We start from the raw sequence: 25,569 nt of genomic DNA, 5'->3' as shown, positions 1-25,569 counted from the left end.
TTTTTGATAAGAATTTAAAATTTGTTTCTGAACATTTTTATTTTAATTTTGGTTTAATGATGCTCTTTAACATTGCCATTTTGATGATTTTCAGTCACCCCTCTGTTAAGTGCACTTGTCTAAATTTTTGAAAAAAGATCTTTTTGACCTTTTTGTGACTTGGAAATAACTGATCTATTGCCAATAGCTATATCAACTGCAAACAAAATGCCACAATTTATACTATTCTATTTAAATACAATTGATCAATCCTTATTGCCAGTGTAATTCATTGTTTTCTGACTGGATTGATTAGGTTAAGAGTGCATCTATGCAAGTATCTGTAATTACAATAATACTTAATCAGTATTGCTTACGTTTTTAACAGGAATTCAACAAAAGCTGTTTGTTCCCCTGTGTTATTGAACTGCATTAATAAGTAATTAAGTGACTGATGACAAGATTTTGATTTTAAGAAAGGGGAGAGCAGGTTGGCTGTTGACAAAGAAAGAATACTAGAACAATGGAAGAAACTAAAAACATTAAAGATGAAGTGCATAAATCTGGGAAATCACCTCGCCTTGTCTGTGGAGAAGGTAAGGACTTGAAAGTTACTGTACAGAATGACATTGAACAAAAAGCTTCGAAAAGTCTAATTGAGGGAATCTCTCGAGACAGTAGCAAAACTGTTTCAAACTGGAACAACAAAAAATCAAAATGGAATGAAGAACTAATAGAAAGAAAGAACAGTGAAAAAACTGCAGATGTGAAATTGGGCAGGAATAGCAAGCAAGACATGTTAAACTGTATAGCTAGCTCAAGGAATTCAGGAGCACGAAATACACGCGATCAAGGTCACAGCCAAGGAAGCCGGGCATCGAGTGGAATAATCTCAGTTGAGAAAATAAAACACAAGCAAGTTAAGACACAGCAGCAAGTTCTTGGGAAATTTGCAAACTCTCATACTAGCAGTGGCACAAAGGCTGTGAGTGAAAAAGATTGTTTACCTGTGAAACCAAAGGAACCGATGAAATTGGTGCCTGCAGCACAACCAAGTAAGTCTTCTGTGCCTACAAATAGTGATGACCACAGTAAGCCTGGGAAGAACGTGCAGGATGTGAAAGAAGTGGAAAGAAATCCAGAGGTTTTTGGTAAGGTGGATTATTACAGGATTATATTTCAATCAAAACATGTAATTATTTACAAATTTAGACCATGATTGAAGGCATCATAAACTGTCTATTATGAAAATATTCCAGTTACAATTCTTCTGAAATCACAATAGTTTTCTGTGACATTTTGTTTCTGCAGGTACATATACGATACAAATATGTAAGTGAAATACTTCATTCACTGGGCAAATGATCTAATCACTCACTTGCATTATTGCTTATAAACAGTGGTTATATATTTGATGTTAATATGCAATCATCTGTTCCTTAGACTGAGCTCAATAATTAGAGTCCCGTTCAGAGCTAAGCAAAATACTGTGGATGCTAGAAATTCGAAATCTCTTCCTGTTTTTTTTTTCAAAGTCCTGTTCAGATGTTGGAAACTGAAAAGCGCATTCGTTACCCCTCCGTCCTTTCATTTTTTAGACATGGGTTTGAATTCTTAAAAAATTGAAAAGTGCAAAAGATTTTGTCTCTGACTGCAAACATCCTATATGAGCTGTCTGAACCGAATTTCTAATGGTTGTGAGCCCTTAGTTTCCCACAAATTTGAGAGAAGAGGTCACAAGAAAGGCTTTCATGGAAAATAGAAATCAGGTGTTCCTTTGAGCTTCAGAAAAAGATAGACTATTAAGACAATGTTGAGGAAGCTTTACTCTACTTCAAAATGCTCTGTTCCAGACTTAGGAATGCTTTTTGCTGACATTAGGTGCCCAAAGTAACAAAGTATTCCATTCTTGAGCAAGTGTATCAATCACATTGAACACAAATTTCAGCAGAAAGAGAAGAATGTCCAATCACTTATTGTAGCTATATACCAATAGACCTGACAGAGCACATTGGCAGCAGTGTGCACCATCTACTAGATACACTGCAGCGATTCGCCAACCTTCCTTCAACAAACTCATGACCTGTACCACCCTAGAAGGGCAAGGGCAGCAGATGCATGGGAATGCCATCACGTGCATGTTCTGCTGCAAGCCGCACTTCATCCTGACTTGGAACTATATTATTGTGCCTTCACAGTCCTTGGCTCTAAATCCTACAGTCCCTTTACTCCAATTTTTCATAAGATGAGATAGAATTGGTCAAAGTGGACTGGGAGCAACTACTTGCAGGAAATCCATATCAGAGCTTTGGGAGATGATCAGAAGGGTAAAACTGGGAATGCAGCGACAAGTTGTTCCGATAAAGGTGAACAGTAGGATCAGCAGTTTCCAAGAACTGTGGATATCAAGGAATGAACAGGTTTTGTTAAGGGAAGAAAAGAAAAATACCAAATGCTCCAAACAACACTGCTCTAGATGACTATAGAAAGGGGGCTGCTTTAAAATGAAATTAAGATTAAGGTGGTGCTGGAAAAGCACAGCAGGTCAGGCAGCACCCGAGGAGCAGGAAAATCAACGGTTCGGCAAAAGCCCTTCATCACAAAGGGCATTTCCTGATGAAGGGCTTTTAGAGTCATAGAATACAGTACAGAAACAGAGCTTTTGATCCAACTTATCTATGCTGACCAGATATGCCAAACCAATCTAGTCCCACCTGCCAGCACCTGGCCTTTATCCCTCCAATTCATATACCCATCCAAATGTCTTTTAAATGTTGCAATTGTATCAGCCTCCACCACTTCCTCTGGTACCTCATTCCATACAAGTCCTCTGCGTGAAAACATTGCTCCTTAGGTCTCTTTTGTATCTTTCCCCTCACCCTAAGCCTATGCCCTCTAGTTCTGGACTCTCCCACCCCAGGGAAAAGACTTTGTCTATTTATCCTATTCATACCCCTCATAATTTAGTAAAGCTCTATAAGGTCACCCCTCAGCCTCCGATGCACCAGGAAAAATAGTCCTAACCTATTCAACCTCTCCCTACAGTTCAAATCCTCCAATCCTGGCAACATCCTTGTAAATCTTTTCTGAACCCTTCAAGTTTCACAGCATCTTTCCGATAGGAAGGAGACCAGAATTGCACACAATATTCCAACAATGGCCTAACCAATGTCCTGTACAGCCGCAATATGACCTCCCAACTCCTGTACTCAATACTCTGACCAATAAAGGAAAGCATACCAAATGCCTTCTTCACTATCCTATCTACCTGCGACTCCACTTTCAATGAGCTATGAACCTGCACTCCAAGGTCTCTTTGTTCAGCAACACCCCCCTCGAACCTTACCATTAAGTGCATAAGTCCTGCTAAGATTTGCTTTCCCAAAATGCAGCACCTCGCATTTATATAAATTAGATTCCATCTGCCACTTCTCATCCCATTGGCCCTTCTGGTCAAGATCCCATTGTAATCTGAGGGGACCTTCTTCGTTGTCAACTACATCTCTAATTTAGTGTCACCTGCAAATTACTAACTATACCTCTTACGCTCACACCCAAACCATTTATAGAAATGACAAAAAGTAGAGGAGCCAGTACTGATCTTTGTGGAATTCCACTGGTCACAGGCCTCCAGCCTGAAAAATAACCCTCCACCACCTCCTTAGTCTTCTACCTTTTGAGCCAGTTCTATATCCAAATTGCCAGTTCCACCTTATTCCATGAGATCTAACCTTGCTAACCAGTCTCCCATGGGGAACCTTGTCGAATGCCTTACTGAAGTCCATATAGATCATGTCCACCATTGTGTCCTCATCAATCCTCTTCATTACTTCTTCAGAAAACTCAATCAAGTTTGTGAGACATGATTTCCCATGCACAAAGCCATGTTGACTATCCCTAATCAGTCCTTGCCTTTCCAGATACATGTACACCCTGTCCCTTAGGATTCCCTCCAACAACTTGCCCACCACCGAGGTCATTGTACCCCATTTGCCAACTTTTTGCCCATTTATGTAGCCTATCAATGACTCTTTAAATTGTTTATATCCATCTCACAACCTGTCTGTTCTCTTATTTTTGTGTCATCTGTAAATTTGGCTACTATATATTCGTTCCCTCACTCATATACTGTAAACAGTTGTGGTCCCAGCACTGATCCTTGTGGAATCCCACTGGTTACAGTTACCAATCTGAAAAAGATCCCCTTGTCCCCACTCACAGTTTCCTGTTCATGAGGTCATTCTCTATCCATGCCAATACACTACCTTCAACACTGTCGACTTTTATGATTTAACCTTTTGCGAGGTACCTTGTCGATCACCTTCTGGAATTCCAAATACAACACATCTACTGGATTCCCTCTATCCACTGTGGTTGAGATTTACTTGAAAACTCTTAATAAGTTAGTCAGATACGATTTCCTGTTTCATTTTCCAAATGTTCTGCTATTACTTCCTTAGTAATTAATGTTACAAGACTGAAGGGTTTGGAGTTATAAGGAGAAGCTAAATAAGCTGGGACTTCTTTCACTGGACCATAGGAGGTTGAGGAGTGACCTTGCAGAGGTTTATAAAATCATGAGAGGCATAGACTAGGTGAATAGCAAAGTTCTTTTCCATTGGGTTGGGCAGTTCAAAGCTAGAGAGCATAATTTTAAGGTGATAGGAGAAAGATTTAAAAGGGACCTGAAGGGAAACCTTTTCATCTAGACAGTGAGCTTCCAGAAGAAGGGGTAGATGCAGGTACAGTCAACAACATTTAAACAACATTTGCGTAGGTATATGAATAGGAAAGGTTTAAAAGGATATGGGCTAAATGCAGGCAAATGGGACTACTTTAGTTTGGGAATCTTGGTCAGCATGGATGAGTTGGACGGAAAGGACTGTTTCATCCTGTATGACTCTGTGACTCTATTCTATAATCTTATTCCCAATAGGACCTGGATTGTGACTGAATAAAATTATTTCTTATCAGTTTCAATTTGATCCCAAGTCTTAGAAGAAAGAGTAATATGTAATCCACTGCACTAACTAGTTCCTCTCAATTTTTTTTTATATTTTGTGAACAGTTTGACAGCTAGGGAATAGAATTTTTTCAACGCGATTAGTTATTTCACTGTAAAGTACACTGTGATTTGATTCAAGAAATATATCTTTAAATTTCTTCAACAATATATACAAACTGTAACCTCAGAAGAGCATCTTACTATGCCAAAATAATAATATGCACTTCTCAACAGTCAGCTTTCTGTGACCTTTAAGCAAGCAATTTAGTGCTGAATTGGTAAGTTGTGCTGCACTATAGACTCATGAATTCAAACTACATAATAATTCTACAAACAAAAGGTTACAATGATATGCAACAAGCTACCACCTTTCAGGAATATGGGTTTCTATCAAATTCACTGTATATTGGTCATACTTGTCATAGCTTTAATTTAATGTTGAACTGTATCATGTTATTATTGTGTATTTATAATTTACAGGTAAAGCAACCACTACAAATGCAAACAAAGCACACCCTTTTGAGAAAAACAATCCAGAAAGTGTACCAGTGATTGATGAATCTAAGATGACAGCAGAACAACAGCTTGGACTGAAACAAGCAGAGGAAAGACTGGAAAGGGATTATATCTCTCGTCTGGAAAAAGTAGGACATGATTTGCTTTTAAAATACAATTCAGGTTGTAGTAGTATTAAAGTTAACTTAAAGTCAAGAATAAGTAAAAATCATTTTTAGACAAGTGGACATTTTTGAGGAAATTTTTGTCACATACGCTGTATAGGAATGTATTCCTTAAAGTAGCACTGTTGTTATAGGAATTACTAATATTGTAACATTGCTAATGAACTGTAAAGTTTTATTTTTTGTTTTATTTATTAATTGTTTTGGTGTTATGCTGCTGGGTCAGCTGGCAATTATTGCTGAACCTTAATTGCCTTGAAGAAGGTGGATATGAACCACCTATTTTAACTGCTACAGCCCTTATGGTGCAGATACATTGACATTGCTGTTAACGAGGGATTTCCGGGATACTGACCCAGTGAGAGCAAAGCAATGTTGATACAATTTTGAATCAGGATTTGCAGGAGAATTTGTGGGTGTTAGTATTTCCATGCACTGAATGGTAGAGCTCACTGGCTTGGAAGGTCCTATCAAAGGAGCTTTTGTGAGTAACTGCAAGAACATTTGTAGGTGGATTCACACTAGAGGGAGTAGTCTGCTTTGTTCTGGTTGATGTCAAACTTCTTGAGTATTGTTGGAGCTGCACTCAGCCAAACAATATTCCCTTGTATTTCTGATTGTGTTCGTAGACAGTTGTTGAATGCTGAGTCAGGAGGAGCTCATTGCACAATTCCCAGCATCAGACCTGCTCTTGCAGTCACAGTATTTGTATGGTTTGGTCAGTTCAATTTCTGGTCAATGGTAGCCCTCAGGGTGTTCATAATGGGGGACCCAGTGATGGTAATAACATTGAATGTCAATTGGTGAGGGCTAGACTCTCTGTTGTCAACTATGGCCATTGTCTGGCATTTGCTTCAGTATCTGCAAAGTCATACTATGTGCTGAAAATCATGCCATCATTAGTGAACATCCTGACCTTATCATGGGGGGGGAGGTCATTGATGAAGCATCTGAAGATGATTGAGCCTAGTCCACTACCCTGAGAAATTCCTGGAGCGATGTCCAGGGATTGAGACGATTGGCCTCCAGAAACCACAACTATATGTCACTGTGGTAGTATGACTCCAACCAATGCAAAGCTTTCCCCCAATTCCCATTGACCTTGATTTTGCAAGTGTTCCTTAATGCACTCCTGACATATACTAGCTTTATGTAAAAGACAGTCACCCTTACTTAGGTTCAGCTCTTTTGTCCATGTTTGAATCAATGTTGTAACAAGAGCAGGAACCGAGTGGCTCAGTCAGAACCCAATTGAGCATTAGAACATAGAACATAGAAAAGTACAGCACAGAACAGGCCCTTTGGCACACGATGTTGTGTCGAGATTTAATCCTAATGTAAAATATAGTAACAACCTACGCACCCCTCAAATCACTGCTATCCATGTGCATGTCCAGCAGTCGCTTAAATGTCCCCAATGACTCTGCTTCCACCACCACCGCTGGTAACGCATTCCATGCATTCACAACTCTCTGTGTAAAAAACCTACCTCTGACCTTTGTACCTTCCTCCTAATATCTTCAAACTATGACTTCTCGTACCAGTCAGTCCTGCCCTGGGGAAAAGTCTCTGGGGGTTATTGACCTCTCATTATTTTGTACACCTCTATCAGGTCTCCTCTTCCTCCTTCTCTCCAGAGAGAAAAGTTCGAGCCTATTCAACCTTTCTTCATAAGGCAAGCCCTCCAGTCCAGGTAGCATCCTGGTAAACCTTCTTTGCACCCTCTCCAAAGCCTCTGTATCTTTCCTATAATAGGGCGACCAGAACTGGACATAATATTCCAAGTGTGGCCTCACCAGGGACTTGTAGAGCTGCAGCAAACCTCACGGCTCTTAAACTCTATCGCCCTGTTAATGAGTAGGTTGTCACTGATTAATTTGCTGAAAATCTGTTGCTGGAAAAGCACAGCAGATCAAGGAGCAGGCGAATCGACATTTCGATAGACAATAGGTGCAGGAGTAGGCCATTCTGCCCTTCGAGCCTGCACCACCATTCAATATGATCATGGCTGATCATCCTTAATCAGTATCCTGTTCCTGCCTTATCTCCATAACCCTTGATTCCACAATCCTTGAGAGCTTTATCCAACTGTTAAATGAATCCAGAGACTGAGCCTCCACTGCCCTCTGGGATAGAGCATTCCACACAGCCACCACTCTCTGGGTGGAGATGTTTCTCCTCATCTCGTCCTAAATGGCTACCTTGTATTTTTAAGCTGTGTCCTCTGGTTCGGCACTCACCCATCAGCAGAAACATGTTGCCTGCCTCCAGAGTGTCTAATCCTTTAATAAACTTATATGTCTCAATCAGATCCCCTCTCAGCCTTTTAAACGTAAGGGTATACAAGCCCAGTCGCTCCAGTCTTTCAGTGTAAGGTAATCCCGCCATTCCAGGAATTGACTTCGTGAACCTCCGCTGCACTCCCTCAATAGCCAGAATGTCTTTCCTCAAATTTGGAGACAAGAACTGCACACAATACTCCAGGTATGGTCTCACCACGGCCCTGTACAGCTGCAAAGGAACCTCTTTGCTTTTATACTCTCCCTCTTGTTATGAAGGCCTTCTTCACTACCTGCTGTACCTGCATGCTTACCTTCATTGACTGGTGTACAAGAACACCCAGATCTCTCTGTACTGCCCCTTTACCTAAATTGATTCCATTTAGGTAGTAATCTGCCTTCCTGTTCTTGCCACCAAAGTGGATAACCAGACATTTTTCCATATTAAACTGCATCTGCCATGCATCTGATCACTCACCTAACTTGTCCAGGTCACCCTGTAATCTCCTAACGTCCTCATCACATTTCACCCTGCCACCCAGCTTAGTATCATCAGCAAATTTGCTAATGTTATTACTAATACCATCTTCAATATCATTAATATATATTGTAAAAAGCTGTGGTCCCAGCACTGATCCCTGCAGTACCCCACTGGTCACTGCCTGCCATTCTGAAATGGAGCCATTTATCACTACTCTTTGTTTCCTGTCAGCCAACCAACTTTCAATCCAAGTTAGTACTTTGCCCCCAATACCATGCACCATAATTTTGCTCACTAACCTCCTATGTGAGACTTTTTCAAAAGCTTTCTGAAAGTCCAGGTACACTCCATCTACTGGACCTCCCTCGTCCATCTTCAGAGTTACATCCTCAAAATTCCAGAAGCTTGGTCAAGCATGATTTCCCCTTCATAAATCCATGCTGACTTTGGCCTATCCTGTTACTACTATCCAGATGTGTCATAATTTCATCCTTTATAATAGACTCCAGCACTTCGGGATCCCTGACCAATTCTGGTTCATTGCACAATACCAGATCCAGAATTGCCTTCTCCCTGGTAGGCTCCAGCACCAGCTGTTCTAAGAATCCATCTCGGAGGCACTCCACAAAGTCTCTTTCTTGAGGTCCAATACCATCCTGATTCTCCCAGTCTACCTGCATGTTGAAATCCCCCATAACAACAGGAGTAACGTCTTTGCGACAGGCCAATTTCAGCTTCTAATTTAACTTACATCCGACATCCAGACTACTATTTGGGGGCCTGAAGATAACTCCCAAGAGAGTCTTTTTACCCTTAGTATTTCTCAGCTCTATCCACACTGACTCTACATCCCCTGATTCTAGGTCCCCAAGGGACTGAATATCATCCCTTACCAACATGGCCACCCCACCCCTCTGCCCGTCAGTCTGTCCTTACGGTAGCACGTGTAGCCTTGAATATTCATTTCCCAGGCCCTGCCCACTTGAAGCCACGTCTCAAGTTATCCCCACAATATCGTATCTGCCAATTTCCAGAAGAGCCTCAAGCTCATCCATCTTATTTCTAATGCTTCGTGCATTCATGTATAGTATTTTTAATTTGTTACTGCCCTCACCTTTCCCATCAACTCCTATTTCACTCAACCTTACAGCATGATCCCTTTCTGAGTTTTCTGCCTCATTGATACAATTGTCTTTCTTGACTTCCCTTGTTCTAACTTTCCTTCCAATTTCCTTCTTAAACATCCAATTTGTCCCCCCCTCGCTACTTAGTTTAAACGTAGCTGTGTTGCAGTAGCAAACCTGCCTGGCAGAATGCTGGTCCCTAACCTATTAAGGTGCAAACCGTTTCTCTTGTAGAATTTATGCTTACCACAAAACATACCCCAATGATCCAAGAATTTAAATCCTTGCTTCCTGCACCAGTTCCCCAGCCACACGTTCAAGTCCATTATCTCCCTGTTTCTGACCTCACCAGCCCGAGGAACTGGAAGCAAATCGGAGATAACCACCTTGGACATCCTGCTTTTCAGCCTTTTTCCTAGTTCTCCGAAGTCCCGCTGTAGTATGTTCCTCCTCTTCTTCCCGACATCATTTGTGCCGACATGTACCACCACCTCTGGCTCTTCACCTTCGTCCTTGAGGATTTCCTGCACTCTGTCTATGATGTCTTTAACCCTGGCACCAGGAAGGCAACGCACCATCCTTAAATCCTGTCTGCTGCACAAAAACCCCGGTCAGTTCTTCTCATTATGGAGTCCCCTATTACCACGGCTCTGTGCGATGTCCGACTCTTCCACTCTGCCTCCACGCCCACTTTTGATTGACAGACCTGGCTGCCTTGCGGACTGTCATCTTTCTCTACTGTTTCCAAAAGATTTAACTTGTTCCTGACAGGTACTTTCCCCGGGGTCTCTTGCACCTATCTCCTCTCTGCCTTCCTCGTTGTCTGCTCACTTCTGCTCTCTTCTGGTACGATTGGTGTAATAACCTCGCTGAAGGTCTTGTCCAGAAAGATCTCGTTCTCTCGGATGAGCCTAAGGTCTTTGAGTTCTTTCATCAGTGCTGCAATATGCTCTGTCAGTAGCTGAACGTGCACACACTTTCCACACTTATACGAGCCAGACACACCAGAGTTGTTGACCTCCCATATCTAGCACGTAGCACACTGAACCAGCTTGGCAGTCATATCTTCACCCTCTTCAACTGTGGCGTAATCACTTCACTCAACTTCCTTGTCAAAGACTCCTGAGCTAAAGCTTCACTCTTCAATCCACAGGAACTTCCTTGGACCCTCTGTTTTTGGGGCAAGTCTGTGGACTTTTAATTTAGGTTAGAGGAGGAGGGAGGGAGGGAGGCCCTACTTTGTAGGACCTGGGGTCTAGAACACACCCACTCAAATAATAATCACTTACCTTCCCGACCGGCTTTGTGTTCTGCCTTCACTTCCGCCCAGGTCCCGCCGCTTTCTGATGCGAAAAGACCGTTGGCGTCGAGGTAAGTTCTTAAATAACAATCACTTACCTTCCCAACCAGCTTTGCGCTCTGCCTTCACTTCCGCCCAGCTCTCGCCACTCTCTGATGCAAAAAGCATCAGGATTCCTGAAGAAGGGCTCATGCCCAAAACGTCGATTCTCCTGCTCCTTGGATGCTGCCTGACCTGCTGCGCTTTTCCAACAATACATTTTCAACTCTGATCTCCAGCATCTGCAGTCCTTACTTTGTCACTGATTAATTGCTGAGTTATGGCAATTTCATTGCAGTATTGCCAATCCTTTCCATCACTTTACTGATGATTAAGATTGATGGTACGATAATTGGCTTATATCTTGTGGACAGGATATACTTTGGCTATTTTCCACTGCCATGTAGATGCTAGTTTGGTTAGGAGTGCAACTACTTCTGAAGCACAAGTCTTCAGTTTTATTGCTGTATGTTTTTTCAGTGCCTTCAAGTGTTTCCTCATGTCATGAGGAAATAATTAAATTGGCTAAAGGCTGGCATGTGTGATGCTCAGGATCTTAGGTGGAGGCTGAGATGGATCATGCACGTGTCACTTGTGGCTGAATGTTGTTGCAAATGACTGATGTGCTGGCTTCTCATTATTGAGGATCGCCCAGCAGTTGTGAGATCCTTTAGCTTTCAGTGTATGCTGTTTCCATTGCTTGACATGGAAGTAATCTTGTGTGGTAGTTTTACCATGTTGATACCTTACTTTGAGATATACTTGGTGGTGGTCTTGGCATAACCCTCTGTTCTCATCATTGAACCATGGTTGATCCTCTGGCTCAATGGTAATGATACAGTGGGGGACATACTGATCAAGAGGTTACAAATTGCTACAGGTAGAATATAATTCTGATTCTACTGATAGTCCTCACATTGATATCTGGTTATGAGTTGCTAGATCTTTTGAAATATGCCAGATGGTAGTGCCACACAACATGATGGGGTGTATATTTCATGTGAAGACAGGACTTGCCTCCACAAGGACTGCGTGGTGCTTACTTCTAGCAATGTTGTAATTGATAGATGCATCTGCAGTTAAATCGGGGAGGATGAGGTCAAGTATGTTCTTCCCACTTGGTTCCCTCATCACCTGCACAGACCCTGCCTAGCAACCATCTTTAGGACTGACAGACATGGTCAGTGGTGATGTTGCTGAGCTATTCCTGATGATGGGCATTGAATTTGCCTCCTCAGAGTACAATCTGAGGCCTTCCATCACCCTCAATGCTTCTTCCATTTGATGTTCAACATAGGGAGTGCAGATTCATCAGTTACCAGGCCAAGGAGGACAGGAGATGGTAGGTGATAAGTAATCAGGAGATTTCCTTTCACAAGCTTGTCTTGATGTTAAGAGACTTCATGTGGTTCAGAGTCACTGTTGAAGACTTTAGTGTGTAACTGCCATCGTTGCTGATTCTGTTCTGATGATGGGAAATGATATGCCTAGGATATTGATGTTGGGACCTGGGATATAATCATACTTACCAAATCATACCTTACAAACGCTTGCTTAATTGGGCTGAGGGACAGCTCTCCTAACCTCGGCACAAGCCTCCAGATGTTAATAATGAGAACTTTGCAAGGTTGGATTTGCCTTTGATGTTTCTGATGCCTAGGTCAATGCCAGTTGATCCTTTTAGACCTCATAATGGTTTGTTACAACTGAGTGACTTGCCTCAAAAACAAATTGCTGGAGAAACTCAGCAGCATCTGTGGAGAGAAACCAGAATCAACATTTCTCCAATCATTTCTGTTTTTGCTTCAAATTTCCAGCATCTGTGGTTCTTTGTTTTTACTTTGCAGAGCTTGTCTGACCATTTCAGAGGGCATTTAAGAGCCAACCAACATTACTATTGTTCTGGAGTCACAGACTGAGTAATGGCAGAAAGTTTCCTTCCCTTAAAGGACTTTAGTGAACCAGGTAGTTTTTTTAGGACAGTCAATTTGGCCATCATTACTGCAAATAGTTTTTGAGATATTTTCAGTGATGTCATTATTTACCCTGGATCTCCTGATTCTGAGGTATGGACACTTCCACTGTACCACATCATCCCTCAAATAGCTTTTGACCCATTTTTTCTAATAAACTATTCAGAGATATTATTACACACCTCTGGGGCAAATGGGATTTGAACCTGGGTGTTTCAGTCCAGAGGTAGGGATACTACCACTGCACCACAAGTGGGTCCCAAATAGCTTTTGATTGGAGATTGATTAATTGAATTCACATTCTACCAGTCAGCATGATGGAATTTGAATCCATGTCCCCATATGGATCATTGTCCAATGACATTACCACAATGTCATAACTTCGCTCTCTTTTGGAGCGGTGTGAATGTGTTACACCTTACTGATGAGGATTGGCTTTGAATAGTTTTAGCAAAGAAGCAGTGTAAACAGGGCTTCATTCTTTGGTGTAAATGACAGTGGCGCTGGGCACCTGTGAGGAAATGCTTGCCTTCTGCTTAATCTTTCTTGTGTGGAGATAAAAGTTGAACCCCATCCTATCAGTTTAAGTAATGACAGCAGTTCACTGAATGCCAGCAAAGTGCTCAAGTCTGTTAAACATCTAGTTACCTTCATTAATCTTTTATTATATTTGGATAATAAGAAAATGAGTGCATTTTAAATTCTGTCTGAGTTTGGCTTGGTTGCATCATGTACAAGGGGATGGGAGGGTGCTGTAGGATTGACTGCTGCTACATCCATCATGAGCTTTGAGGAAGACATGGTGGAGAGTCTGGTCCCTTTCTTCCTATCAGTTTTGTATTTCTGTAGACACTCTCGCAGAAAAATGAATAATATTGAAACTGTACTTTTTGTGGAATAATACAATGAACCCTTAACTGATTATTGTATATAATTTTAGATTTTACAAGTTATTTTTCCAACTTTTAGGTCTGAACATTTACTAAAATACCGGTGTTCTTAAGATATGAATAAAAAGATTATTGAGGGAATTAGAATTAAATTTGTCAAGTGACAAATTTTTTGTCAATTTTTTGTTTGTAATACATTAATCCAGTAGAAAAATTGTTAAGTAGTGCAATATTTTAACCATTGCAATTCTAGTTCACAATTTTATCTGAAAATTGAATCTGATTTATTCACTTTTTTCAGAAATTGTATTAACCTGTAATTTTTAGAATATATTGCAATATTGGTGATTAGTAAAGTGTAAGATTGGTAAAATATGCATGTTTGTACTTAACTATTTCACTATATGAGTATGAAGGTGATACTGAATAATAATTTGTAGCTGCAAAGCTGAATAATGATCGTGCAGTTGAGATAGTGCACTCCAGGATTTCATAACCGTGCATTTGGAGTGATATCACTGTCCATATCATATGCAATAATAATGGTCTCACTAATGAGGCTAAGAACAGGCATTGCTGTTTTGAAAGTTCATAGTCACTAAGGAGTATGGGGTTTTCTCATAACTTAGATCTTTTGACTGATAGAAATACTTACTGTCAAATATTCTTTATGAGCTAATAATTCATTATATTGTAATATTTGTAGTCACACTGAATATATGTTATATTTTTTGTTGCATAGCGTTCATCAGAGTATCCTTCGTGTCAGTACCTATGCAAACTTTGCCTAGTTCATATTGAAAATATCCAGGGTGCTCATAAGCATATAAAAGAAAAGCGACATAAGAAAAATATTGCAGTAAGTGCTTTCATTTGATGTAGATTTGCATCTTATTCTAAAATGTTTACTGTTTATTCATCTTATATATAGTAAGTCTGCATCAAATGCTTTATTACGGTGACATTTTATATTCTTTGCATACAGCTTTACTGTCATATACAATAAATTATCAAAGGATCATATTGTGATCTTTTCATTCCATATAGAGCTACAGAGAATCATAGAATCACTACAGTGCAAAAAGAGGCCATTTGGCCATCATGTCTGCACCGAGACTCTGAAGAGCATCCCAGCCAGATCCTTCACCACCTCCCCCCACCGACTCCCCACCAAAAGCCTAATGCCATAACCCAGCATTTACCTAACCTATACATCCCTGGACACTACGGGGCAATTTAGCACGGCCAATCCGCCTAACCTGTGCATCTTTGGACCGCAAGAGAAAATGGAGCACATGGTGGACACCCATGCAGACACAGGGAGAGTGTCCAAGCTCAGCACAGACAGTCACCCAAAGTTAGAATCAAACCTTTAGAGCTGTGAGGTAGTAGTGCTAACCACAGAGTTACTGTGTCACCCAAATAGAAATAGAACTGTTAGATTTCTTGGTGTAATTTTTTTCCACTCTCCCCTGCTTCCAGGAGAAACAAGAAGAAAATGAACTTCGTAATCTTATACCACCAACTCCTGACCATTTGGCTGCATTAAATTCTGCTGTGCTACAAGCTGCACAGAAAGAAGGGATTTCTGAGCAGGATTTTCAAGTCCGGAAGCATATTGTGAATGAGATGGAGAAAATTATTCAACAACATTTGCCAGGTCTGAATTGCTTTGTGTTATATTCTACAGCTGGTCATAGACAGTGAAGTATCACAGCTGCAGTATGTAATAGTTCCTGGATGCTAGTTTGTTCCAGTGCAAACGCATCCGCAGTAAATGTTTGGAGTTTGAGCAGCTTTAGCTTGGGGTTTATATGCTGGAGACTGAACTAGAAGAACTGTGAATCATCCAGAATGAGGGAGGGTGCTGAGATTCTTTGTGCTAGTAGGCAATCTTTTGGTTGGATCATCTGATTTAGTTAGTATTGCAAGGATAGAAAAGTATGACTGTGAGTAAGGCAGGTCAGAGCACCCAGAGAGCATGAGTCGGCCTTTGCAATTGTCCCCCATAAATCTGTGATTCTTTCAGCTTGTCAGAATGAAGCTGAAGTTTGGAGTTGAAGTAGCTAACTGACCAAGGCACCATGGTACAGGACTTGCGTTTAAGTGAAGGCAGAAGGAAATAATATATTGGTGATGGGGGATAATATAGTCAAAGGGATTGACACTGTGCTCTGCAACAAAGAGTAAGAATCCAAATGACTATGTTGTCTGCTCAGTGCCAGGATTTATGACATCATCTCAGGATCGGAGAGGAACCTGTAGTGGGGGAGTGAGAATCCAGTTATTATCATCTGTGTAGGTACTAACAACATAGGCTTGACAAAGGCAATAGCTATGCTCAGTCAGTATGAGAAGCTCAGTGCCAAATTAAGAAACAGAACAAAAAAAGATTATAAACTCTGGATTATCCCCTGACCATTGTGCAAATTGGCATATAGCAAATCAGATTAGAGAGATGGATGCTTGGTTTAAAGACTGGTGAGAGGAAAGTAGGTTCTGGTTCATGGGGCATTGACACCAGCACTGGAAAAAATGGGACCTGTCACGATAACATGTCTCCACTTGAACCATGGTGAGGGTTGTATTCTTACTAGCTGCATAACTAAGGAAGTACAGATGGTTTTAAGCTTCATGTCTGATGCATATAACATTTGAAAGAAAACAGATGAGTTGAGAGCACAAATGGAAATAAAGAAGCACAATCTGGCAGCTGTTACAGACGGATAGCTGCAGGATGGCATGAATCAGGATCTGAATCTTGAATAATACAAGGTATTTAGGAAGGACTGGGAGCAAGGAAATGTTGAAGGGGTGCTCTGTTAATGATGACAAATTATTCAGTTATGAAATTACTTGTGGAATTTGTATACAGGCCCCTCACGGTAATCATACAGGATAGAACATAAAGGAAGAAATAATGGGTAGTTGTCAGAAAGACATGACGATAATTCATGGGGCATTTTAATCTACATATAGTTTGGAAATGTCAGATGGGAAAGTTAGCCTAATGAGAGATTCACAGAATGTTTTCAGGATAGTATTTTAGAGCAGCATTGTCTGGAGCCAACTCGAGAGTAAGATACGATAGACCTGGTATTGTGTTACAAGGCAGGATTAATAAATTATCATATATTGAAAGCGCCTTGGGTAGCAGCAACCATAATATGAGTTTTAGAATCAGTTTGAGGGAGAGAGAGTGTGTCCAAAGCTATTTTTAAAAATTTATGTGAGGGGAATTATGAGGGCGTGAGGCAGTGCTGGATAATCTGAATTAGCAAATTATGTTAAAGGATAGGTCAGTAGAGATGCAGTTTCAGAAATTTAAGGGGATATTTCAGAATAGATAGTATCGATGCGTTCTAACAAGTAAGAAAAATTCTAAGGCTGGACCTACCATCCATCGTTGACTAGAAATATTAACGATAGACTTAAACCAAAAGACAAAGCATATAATTGTGCAAGCACAGATGGTAGGGCAGAAGACAGAATATAAAAACCAGAAAGAATGAACAAAAGTTAATAAGGAGGAAAAATTAGAGTATGAAAAAGCTAGCTATAAAAACAAAAAGCATGAGTTTCTTTAAACATTTAAGGAAGAAAAGAGTTAATAAAATGAGCATTGGCCCTATAGAAAGTGAGACTGGAGAATTAATAATGGAAAATAAGGAAATGGCAGATGAGTTGAACTGGTATTTTGCAATATTCTCCATTATGGACACCACAAGTAATATTCTAGAAGCTGCAATATACCAGGGGATGCAAAGAAGAGGAGCTCAGGAAAATTATCGTCACCAGTGAGGTAGTACTGAGTAAAAAAGGAAGTGGCTTGTGGAATAGTTGATGCTTTGGTGTTGATATTCCAAACTTCCTTGATTTGGGAAAAGGGTTCCCTTCAATTGAAAGATTGCAAATGGAGCTCCTTTATTCAAAAAGTGAAGGAAACAGAAAGCAGAAAACTACAAGCTAGTCATCTTAATATCTACAATAGGAAAATATGAGAAGCTTTTAGTAAAAATCTATAACAGGGCACTTGCGCAAGTTCAAGGTAACATGGCTAAGTTAACATGGTATTGTGAACAGAAAATCATGTTTAACCAATCTGTTGAACTTTTGATGAACTGATGTGCTGTGGATAAAGGGGAACTGCTGGTTGTTTTGCAGAAGGCATTTGATAACGTGGCGCCTCAACGACTTAAAGTCTGATTGAAGATTTGTAGCTTGGGTGTCCGTTGTTGTGGTTCTGTTTGCCGAGCTGGAAGTTTTTGCTGCAAACGTTTCCTTCCCTGGCTAGGGAACATCATTAGTGCTATTGGAGCCTCCTGTGAAGCGCTGCTTTGATGTTTCTTCCGGTATTTATAGTGGTTTGTTCTTGCCGCTTCCGGGTGTCAGTTTCAGCTGTAGTAGTTTGTATGTGGGGTCCAGGTCGATGTGTCTGTTGATGGATGTTCTTGCCGCTACAACAGACACATCGACCTGGACCCCACATACAAACTACTACAGCTGAAACTGACACCCGGAAGCGGCAAGAACAAACCACTATAAATACCGGAAGAAACATCAAAGCAGCGCTTCACAGGAGGCTCCAATAGCACTGATGATGTTCCCTAGCCAGGGAACGAAACGTTTGCAGCAAAAACTTCCAGCTCGGCGAACAGAACCACAACGCCTCAACGACTCTTGAGGAAAATAAAAACTCATGATATGGGGGGGTAGCATACTGGTATGGATAGAAGATTGGTTGGCTAACAGGGGATGGATATCTGTGTGATAAGATTTCAGTGAGATTTCAACTGTTTATAATTTATATAAATGACTTGGATGAAGAGTTGGAAGGTATGGTTGCCATATTTACTGATGGCACAAAGGTAGGAAAGTAAGTTGTGAAGAGGACATAGGACTACAAGGGATTATAGATAGGTTAAATGAACATGTAAAGATGTGGCAAATGGATATAATTTGGGAAGATATAAAATTGACCATTTCAACAGGAAAAATAAAAACAAATGTTTTTCTTTAAATGTGAGAAACTGCAGAGTTCTGAGATATGTCGCTATCCTCATGCATGAATCAGAAAAGGTTAGTGTGCAAGTTCAGCAGGTAATTAGGGAAGCTAATAGAATATTAACACTTATTACCGGGGGAATTGAATACATAAGTAGAGAGGTTATGCTTTAGTTATACACAGCACTAGTGAACCCTCTCAGGAGTACTGTGTACTGTATTAGTCATCTTATTAATGGATTTATTATTCCTGTGAATGCTTTGGAAGCTGTTCAGACAAGGTTGACCAAAATAAAACATAAAATAGGCAGATTATCTTGTGAGGAAAGGTTAGACAGTTAGGCTTTTAGGTAAGAGAATAAAACATTATTGGGAATAGGTGGGAATATAGGTTTGAGATTTCAGTCAGATTAGCCATAATCTTATAAATGGCAGAGCAGGCATTAGAGGCCGCATGGCCTACACCAACTCCTCGTTCACATCTTGAGGAATAATGCTTACATATTGATGAACACTCATCTTCAAACTTTAAACTAAGTCTTGGGGATCCAGGATGGCGGCGACTCGGCGGGTCTGGGTTTGCGGTGCTCTTCCCGGGGCCTGGGTGGGGTGGGTTGCTCACCCCCGCCACACTTACCAAACCACCCAAAAAAAATTTCTAACCTTGATTAGCTGTTTACTATTATATTTAAGCAGTTTAATATTAAGTGGATAATGAGTAAACCAAGGGGATCCCGCAGTTCTCGGGGAGCGGGGGCCCCTCCCCCGCCCTCCTCTCCTCCTCCGGCTGCAGCTGATGTAAAAACAGGCCTTGGGGAGATGATTGCCGGGCTGGAAACGACACTCGTCAATTTCATTGCAGAGTCCAGACAGAGATGGAATGCATTCGAAGAAAAGCTACAAAAGTACGGCCAGGCTCTCGAGGGATTACAGGGCCGAGTGGAGGGGGCGGGGCTGGGGGCCGCGGCCTCCGAGGCTGCGGCGCGGGCGGCTGCGGGGCGGGTGCGGGTGCGGGCTCTGGAGCGGAGAGTCCGGGCCTTTGAAATCTACGTGGATGACCTGGATAATAGAAATCGGAGAAGGAATGTCCGTCTTCTGGGCCTCCCTGAACGAGAGGAGAAGGGACGGTTGGTAGTATTTCTGGAGCGATGGCTGCCCCAGCTTTTAAACCTGGGGGCTGAAACTGACCGGGTGGGGGTGGGGTGGGCCTGCCGGGTCGCGGCGCGCGGATCTGGCCCGGGCCAGCGCCCGCGCCCGGTCCTGTTCCGGCTGCGGAGTTGTGGGGGGGGGGCGGGTGCTCCTGGGCGCCTCCAGAGGGCTTGGAGGGGATCCTAGAGCTATGGTTCGTGAAGGATCCGGGATTGTGTTGTTTCGGGACTTCTCCCCGGCTTTGGCGCGGGGGATGGGGGCGTTTGATGAGGTGGGGAAGTGTCTGGGGAACTTGAGTGTTCAGTGCACCTTGCGCTGCCCAGCAACGTTGTGCTTTGACCGCGAAGGATCCGAGTATGGTTTTGGATCGCCAGAAGAGGCTAGGGAACTTTTGGACTCGTTTAAATAAATCGTAAGAGACGATTTATGTTGGCTTGCCTCTTCCACACTCCGTGGGGAGAAATGGATACTTTACTCTACTTTGCTTTTGCTTCTGGGAGCGGGGTTGTCTTCCCTTGCTATTTTGTGTTATTATACTTGACTGTGATTTGTTGGAATTGTAATTTTATAGTTGTGTGTGTTTGTATGTGGCATTGATGCTATCAGATATACTCAGGTGTGGGTGGGGAGGGGTGGGGGTGGGGCGCTCACTGTTGACTCTAGCTCGGTATTATATCTAAATCCTATTGGGGGGCGCCCGGGTCGGGGGTGGGACACTGTTTGGGAGAGGATGTGGTGGACCTTTGGGGGGGAAGTGGGGCCCCCTGAGAATGGGGGGGAGGATCTCCATTCAAACATGTTTTATTTTTTTTGTTCTTATTGTTTGGAAATAGTTTCCTTTTTATTATGCTGTTATGAGTGTAGATTATTTTTTATTAGATTAGACTTACAGTGTGGAAACAGGCCCTTCGGCCCAACAAGTCCACACCGACCCGCCAAAGCGAAACCCACCCATACCCCTACATTTACCCCTTACCTAACACTACGGGCAATTTAGCATGGCCAATTCACCTGACCCGCACATCTTTGGACTGTGGGAGGAAACCGGAGCACCCGGAGGAAACCCACGCTGACACGGGGAGAACGTGCAAACTCCACACAGTCAGTCGCCTGAGTCGGGAACTGAACCCGGGTCTCAGGCGCTGTGAGGCAGCAGTGCTAACCACTGTGCCACCATGCCGCCCACAACTGTATTAGAGAACATTTTCTCTTGTTTGAAGGATGTAAGTGACTCAACTATACACTCTGGATAATTGTGGATTAGATTAGTAGTTAACTGAGTTTCATTGTTTTTCTTTCTTCTTTAGTATCATTCCTTTGAATTTTGATGATTATATATTTAAGATCTATTTTTATATTAATGTTTGTGCTTGAAAGTTCTGTTTATTTTTGTAAATCTGTCAAAATATTAAATTTCTAATAAAAATATCTTTAAAAAAAAACTAAGTCTTAGTCTTTAAACTGAGATATTCAAGGTAATAATCAATTTGAAAGATGATAACAACTTTGATAACTTTCAAAAGTGTTAATGCCAGTGTAATAGCACTCAGGGAAGTGTGGTCATATCTTTTGGAAGGATAGAATGAACACAGTGAGTACAAGTGCAATTTCAAAGAGAGGAAAGATGGACTGGAAATAGGAGAGTTTGAAATTGACCTCAAACTGAGAATCATGGAATGGAAGCCATCAGACTAGAAAACTAATTGGATTCAAGGCAAAAAAAAGGCTTCATCAGAGCTGGCAAAGGTGAATTTAGTGCTGGTTATAATATAGGAAGATTATATAGTAATTGCAAAAATTATAGTTGAAGCAAGTCAAACTGCTAGCTTTCTGTTCAGGAAAGTGAAGGGACAGAATGGATATTAATGAACGCGAATGTTTACCTAACCTGTTTAGTACAGATAAATCTTTGTTGATTTGTTTTGCTTTTTTTTTGTTTTACAGATTGCTCATTGAGGTTGTATGGTTCTTGTCTTACAAGGTTTGCTTTCAAAACTAGTGACATCAACATTGATGTAAAATTCCCTTCCCATGTAAGTGATACAATTGACACATTTATGACACATAAACATGTATCATACATCAGGGCTCAAAATACAGGGCGTGGCAACAAAATCATGCCAGAAGCCTCTCAAATTCTTGATAAAATTCAGTGACGGGTCTGCCAGTCAGAAAAGTTGTAAAGTGAATGGAATCTCTGAGGAGCTGCTCCTCTGTTCACAGTGGGCCGCGTCCATGTTTATTTCTGATGGATTCATTAGTTAGCCCAAAAGTTGGAAATGTGCCAGCATTAGACATACGAGACTTCAGGCTATATTTGAAATCATCTCCTTATTTAAAATAAACTATCGTTTTAAAAATAAATTATATCCATTGATTACTTCTACTGTTGCTCCAAATAAATTATATCCATTGATTAGTTCTACTGTTGCTCCTTTGTTTGCGTTGACATCAGAACCTTCCCGAACAAGTCGTTCTCACTCAAAAGGGAACCTTTATGAAAGGCACTTTCTCCTAACAGGCTTGAACTTGCTTTCTGACTTTTGTGAGTTCTGCAAGCGGCTCATTCTCTAAAGGTCTTTCATATCCAAAGCAGTGGAAACTTGATTATCCGAACGAGATGGGCGAACAGTATTGCGTTCGGATAATCGATTATTTAGTTACTGGATTAAATGCCTTTCCTCTGGGGTTCGGAGTTTTAAAGTCTGCCTCCCGCTCAGGAGACTGCAGCAGCACAGTGTGAGAGCCTCCGCCCCCAACTACCCTCACCCCCAACCTGGTCAAAACCCGTCCCCCCGCCCCCAATCCGGTCCACACCCGCCCCCCCACCCCGGTCCAAGCTCGACACCCACCCCCTACCTGGTCCAAACCCGCCCAACCCGATCAAAACCCAGTCCAAACCCTCCCCCAACCCAGTCCACACCCACCCCCAACCCGGTCCAAAACCGCCCACTCTGCACCCAACCTGGTCCAAACCCGCACCCCCCACCCCCGCCCCCAACCCGGTCCAAACCCACACACCTCCGCCCCCAACCCGGTCCAAACTCGCCACCCAGCCCAAACTTGCCACCCGCACCCCAACCTGGTTTAAACACTCCACCCGCCTCCAACCCGGTCGAAACACTCCACCCGCCCCCAACACGGTCTAAAAACTCCACCCGATCCAAACTCGCCACCCGCCCCTAACCCGGTCTAAACACTCCACCCGCCCCCAATCCAGTCTAAACACTCCACCCGCCCCCAACCCGGTCTAAACACTCTACCCGCCCCCAACCTGGTCTAAACATTCCACCTGCCCCCAACCCGGTCTAAACACTCCATACGCCCCCAACTCGATCCAAACACGCCACCCGCTCCTAACTCGGTCTAAACACTCCACCTGCCCCCATCTCGGTTTAAACACTCAACCCGCACCAACCCAGTCTAAACACTCCAGCCGCCCCCAACTCGGTGCAAACACGTCACCCGCTCCTAACCCGGTCCAAACATTCCACCCGCCCCCACCCAGTCTAAACACTCCACCCGCCTCCAAATCAATCCAACATGCCACCCGTCCCCAACTCGGTCCAAACTCGCCACCTGCCCCCTACCTGCTCCAAACAACCCCCGCCCCCAACCTGGTCAAAACTCTCCACCCGCCCCAACCCGGTCCAAACTCTCCACCCACCCCCAACCCGTCTAAACACGCCACCTGCCCCCAACCCGGTTGAAACACCCCACCCGCCCCCAACCTGGTCCAAACACTCCACCCTCCCTCCAACTTGGTCTAAACACTCCACCCGCCCCCATTCTGCTCTAAACACTCCACCCGCTCCCAACTCGATCCAAACACACCACCTGCCCCCCAACCCGGTCTAAACACTCCACCCGCCCCCAACACGGTCTAAACACTCCACCTGCCCCCAGCCCGGTCTAAACACTCCACCCGCCCCCAACTCGGTCTAAACACTCCACCCGCCCCCATTCTGCTCTAAACACTCCACCTGCCCCCAACCCAGTCTAAACACTCCAGCCGGCCCCAACTCAGTCCAAACTCTCCACCCGCCCCCAACCCGTCTGAACACGTCACACGCCCCACACCTGGTCTAAACAGACCACCCGCCCCCAACCCGGTCCAAATACTCCACCCGCCCCCAACTCGGTCTAAATACTCCACCCGCCCCCAACCCGGTCCAAACACACCACCTGCCCCCAACCCGGTCCAAACACACCACCTGCCCCCAACCCGGTCTAAACAGTCCACCCGTCCCCAACCCGGTCTAAACACTCCAACTGCCCCCAACCCAGTCCAAACATACCACCTGCCCCCCAACCCGGTCTAAACACTCCACCCATCCCCAACTTGGTCTAAACACTCTGCCCGTCCCCAACCTGGTCTAAACACTCCACCCGCCCCCAACCCGGTCTAAACACTCCGCCCGCCCCCAACCCGGTCTAAACATGCCACCTGCCCCCAACTTGCTGTAAACACTCCACCCGCCCACAACCCGGTCCAAACACATCACCTGCCCCCTAACCCGGTCTAAACACTCCACCCGCCCCCAACCTGGTCTAAACACTCCACCCGCCCCCAACCTGGTCTAAACACTCCTCCCACCCCCAACCCGGTCTAAACATGCCACCCGCCCCCAACTTGCTGTAAACACTCCACCCTCCCACAACCCGGTCCAAACACATCACCTGCCCCCCAACCCGGTCTAAACACTCCACTGGCCCCCAACCCGGTCTAAACACTCCACCCGCCCCCAACCCGGTCTAAACACTCCTCCCACCCCCAACCCGGTCTAAACATGCCACCCGCCCCCAACTTGCTGTAAACACTCCACCCGCCCACAACCCGGTCCAAACACATCACCTGCCCCCCAACCCGGTCTAAACACTCCACCCGCCCCCAACCCGGTCTAAACACTCCACCCGCCCCCAACCCGGTCTAAACACTCCACCCGCTCCCAACTCGGTCTAAACACGCCACCCGCCCCCAACCTGGTCCAAACACTCCACCCGCCCCCACCCGGTCCAAACATTCCACCCGCCCGAAATCGGTCCCACACGTCACCCGCCCCCAACCCGGTTTAAACACTCCACCGGCCCCCAACTCGGTCCAAACTCTCCACCCGCCCCCAACCCGTCTGAACACGTCACCCGCCCCACACCTGGTCTAAACACTCCACCCGCTCCCAACCCGGTCCAAACGCTCCACCCGCCCCCAACTCGGTCCAAACACGCCACCCGCCCCCAACCCGGTCTAAACACTCTACCCGCCCCTAACCTGGTTTAAATACTCCACCCGCCACCAACTCGGTCCCAACACGCCACTTGCCCCCAACCTGATTTAAACACTCCACCCGCCCCCAACACGGTCCAAACTCACCACCTGCCCCCAAACTTCTCCAAACACGCCCACCGCCCCCAACCCGGTCCAAACTCTCCACCCGCCCCCAACCCGGTCTAAACACGCCACCCTCCCCCAACTTGGTCTAAACACTCCACCTGCCCCCATCCTGTTCCAAACTCGCCACCCGCCCCCAACCCGGTCCAAACACACCACCTGCCCCCCAATCTGGTCTAAACACTCCATCTGCCCCCAACTCCGTCTAACCACTCCACCTGCCCCCAACTCGATCTAAACACTCCACCTGCCCCAACCTGGTCTAAACATGCCACTA

The 25,569-nt window shown here is 43.8% G+C and overlaps 1 protein-coding gene across 5 annotated transcripts in view; it reads left to right on the top strand.

Moving 5' to 3' along the window:
- tut4 (terminal uridylyl transferase 4) overlaps positions 1–25,569 on the top strand; it is a 103,990-nt gene that overhangs the window by 9,215 nt on the left and 69,206 nt on the right. For 4 of the 5 annotated variants that reach the window (XM_060830468.1, XM_060830466.1, XM_060830464.1 and 1 more), the window contains 6 exons: positions 368–1,130; positions 1,291–1,311; positions 5,465–5,628; positions 14,493–14,609; positions 15,233–15,410; positions 21,848–21,936. In XM_060830468.1, the coding sequence (XP_060686451.1) occupies positions 503–1,130; positions 1,291–1,311; positions 5,465–5,628; positions 14,493–14,609; positions 15,233–15,410; positions 21,848–21,936 (1,197 nt within the window). In that variant the 5' untranslated portion in view covers positions 368–502. The remainder of the gene's footprint in view (positions 1–367; positions 1,131–1,290; positions 1,312–5,464; positions 5,629–14,492; positions 14,610–15,232; positions 15,411–21,847; positions 21,937–25,569) is intronic. The other variant, XM_060830467.1, reaches the window with a different exon arrangement.

The sequence above is a fragment of the Hemiscyllium ocellatum genome, chromosome 9 (genome assembly GCF_020745735.1).
Source record: "Hemiscyllium ocellatum isolate sHemOce1 chromosome 9, sHemOce1.pat.X.cur, whole genome shotgun sequence".
Taxonomy (NCBI): domain Eukaryota; kingdom Metazoa; phylum Chordata; class Chondrichthyes; order Orectolobiformes; family Hemiscylliidae; genus Hemiscyllium; species Hemiscyllium ocellatum.
Note: the sequence above shows the minus strand (reverse complement) of the source record. Positions and strands in the feature narration are given on the sequence as shown.